Source organism: Trichinella spiralis, assembly GCF_000181795.1.
Source record: "Trichinella spiralis strain ISS 195 chromosome Unknown Scfld6018, whole genome shotgun sequence".
Classification (NCBI taxonomy): domain Eukaryota; kingdom Metazoa; phylum Nematoda; class Enoplea; order Trichinellida; family Trichinellidae; genus Trichinella; species Trichinella spiralis.
Window position 1 is genome coordinate 1 of NW_003532957.1, and position 1,566 is coordinate 1,566.

Genomic DNA, 1,566 nt, shown 5'->3' on the forward strand with positions numbered 1-1,566 from the left:
CCTGTGGTGGATTCGTAGGATGTTACTGCGTTGAATGTTTCGAATGCTCCTCACACCATTTGTCACTGGAAGACTGTTTTTTTATTTTTAACGTGACTGAATTTTTGTTCTTTCATATATGGATGAATTTGCTCACGAACTTATTTTTCTTTTGGTTTTGTGCGGTTCTGATGTGATTATATTATTATATTTGTAATGAATTTACTTGTCTTAATTATGAATTTCCAGAAGAAGATGAAACTTAATGGGTTATGTCCAGACTACGTCGACGTGGATTTGGTCTTCGTATTGATATTTTAATATTCTCTTAAAAATCTTCAATAGTTTAACATAGTTACGCTGTTATATTCCTCTTTTTTAAGACGCTTTATTCTTTGTTAAAAAACCATTAAATACTATTTCAATAAATGCATAAAAAGATTATTACAAAATAATAGTTTCGTAAAAAGTTGCATTTTCAATAAATTTCTACTAACAATATCATAAATATACTATGATCATGTATTCCCTAATACAAAAGTTGTGAAATTGTCTTCGTCTGCTGATCGTACTGTGAGCCACTGTCAACAAATACTCGACTATTCAGAAATGATGAAATGATATCAATATTGACACATTTGGCCTGAAATGAAATTACTGAGCGAGTAGAATGTGATGATAATTTAGATTTAATGGATAAACCTTTTTCCAGCAAATCTAGCTGATGACAGTCACTTTGGACATTTTCAGCGCTTCCTCACCCATCTTGGGTAGGCCAATCGCAGCTGTTCATTTTACACCACTGTTTCAGCAGATGCAACAAAAAGTTGCATCTTCGATCAACGGTTAAAACGACCAAATTACGAAAAGAAATTCTTAAACCACCCCAGTAATTTGTTTGGTTTCCTTTTTTCAAAAGTTGGTAAATAAATAAAAATGATGCATACCTCGTCTCATTTGTTCATGACGGAAAATTTTTGAGTTGAATGAATGCCTCGAGCAGAATTTGAATAGCCACTGAAACGTCATCATCGCTGACATAGTTGCGCAATCGTAGCTTGGCGTGCGCTTCGGACAATCGAATGATGGACTCAACGTGACGAACAGTGATCGGTATACTGCCGGTTGCCTGAAAAGCAATTTCATTTTTCAAAAGCATTTTCATTTTCAGCATAAAAATGCAAAAAATCTCATTAACCAATGATTCTCGTCGCAAATCTGAATATATGCGAGCCACTTTGTCTTGATCCATTTTGTTCAACGTTCGGATGCACCATCTCACGAGCGTACATGATATACTTGCGTAGAATTTCTTGTGGAATCAACTCCAAACCGCTGCTTTCGTCAAACTGTGTCTATTTCCCAGAAATAAATACGAAAAATACCTTTGGGTATATTTTATATATTCTTCAACCATTTTTTCAAATTACCCACGTTCTCATCAGCGGAGGGACATCTGCGTTGGCGGGATCTTGGGAAGTATTTTTGTTGACGTCGTTGTCCGGATGATGTCGCATGTGACTACCGACGACAAACTTCGCCAAACGCTCGTCCTGTTTGCAAGAAGCAAAAATTACTACACAGAAA

The 1,566-nt window shown here is 35.8% G+C and overlaps 1 protein-coding gene across 1 annotated transcript; it reads right to left on the bottom strand.

Annotated features, from left to right (window-relative positions):
- Positions 1 to 940: 940 nt before the first annotated feature.
- Tsp_15712 (DNA replication licensing factor Mcm2) lies at positions 941 to 1,532 on the bottom strand (the record flags this gene model as incomplete). The annotated part of the gene is made up of 3 exons (XM_003366433.1): positions 941 to 1,108; positions 1,242 to 1,334; positions 1,410 to 1,532. Coding segments are annotated over 3 exons (384 nt in total), but the record flags the coding sequence as incomplete, so codon positions are not given.
- Between the last annotated feature and the right edge of the window lie 34 nt (positions 1,533 to 1,566).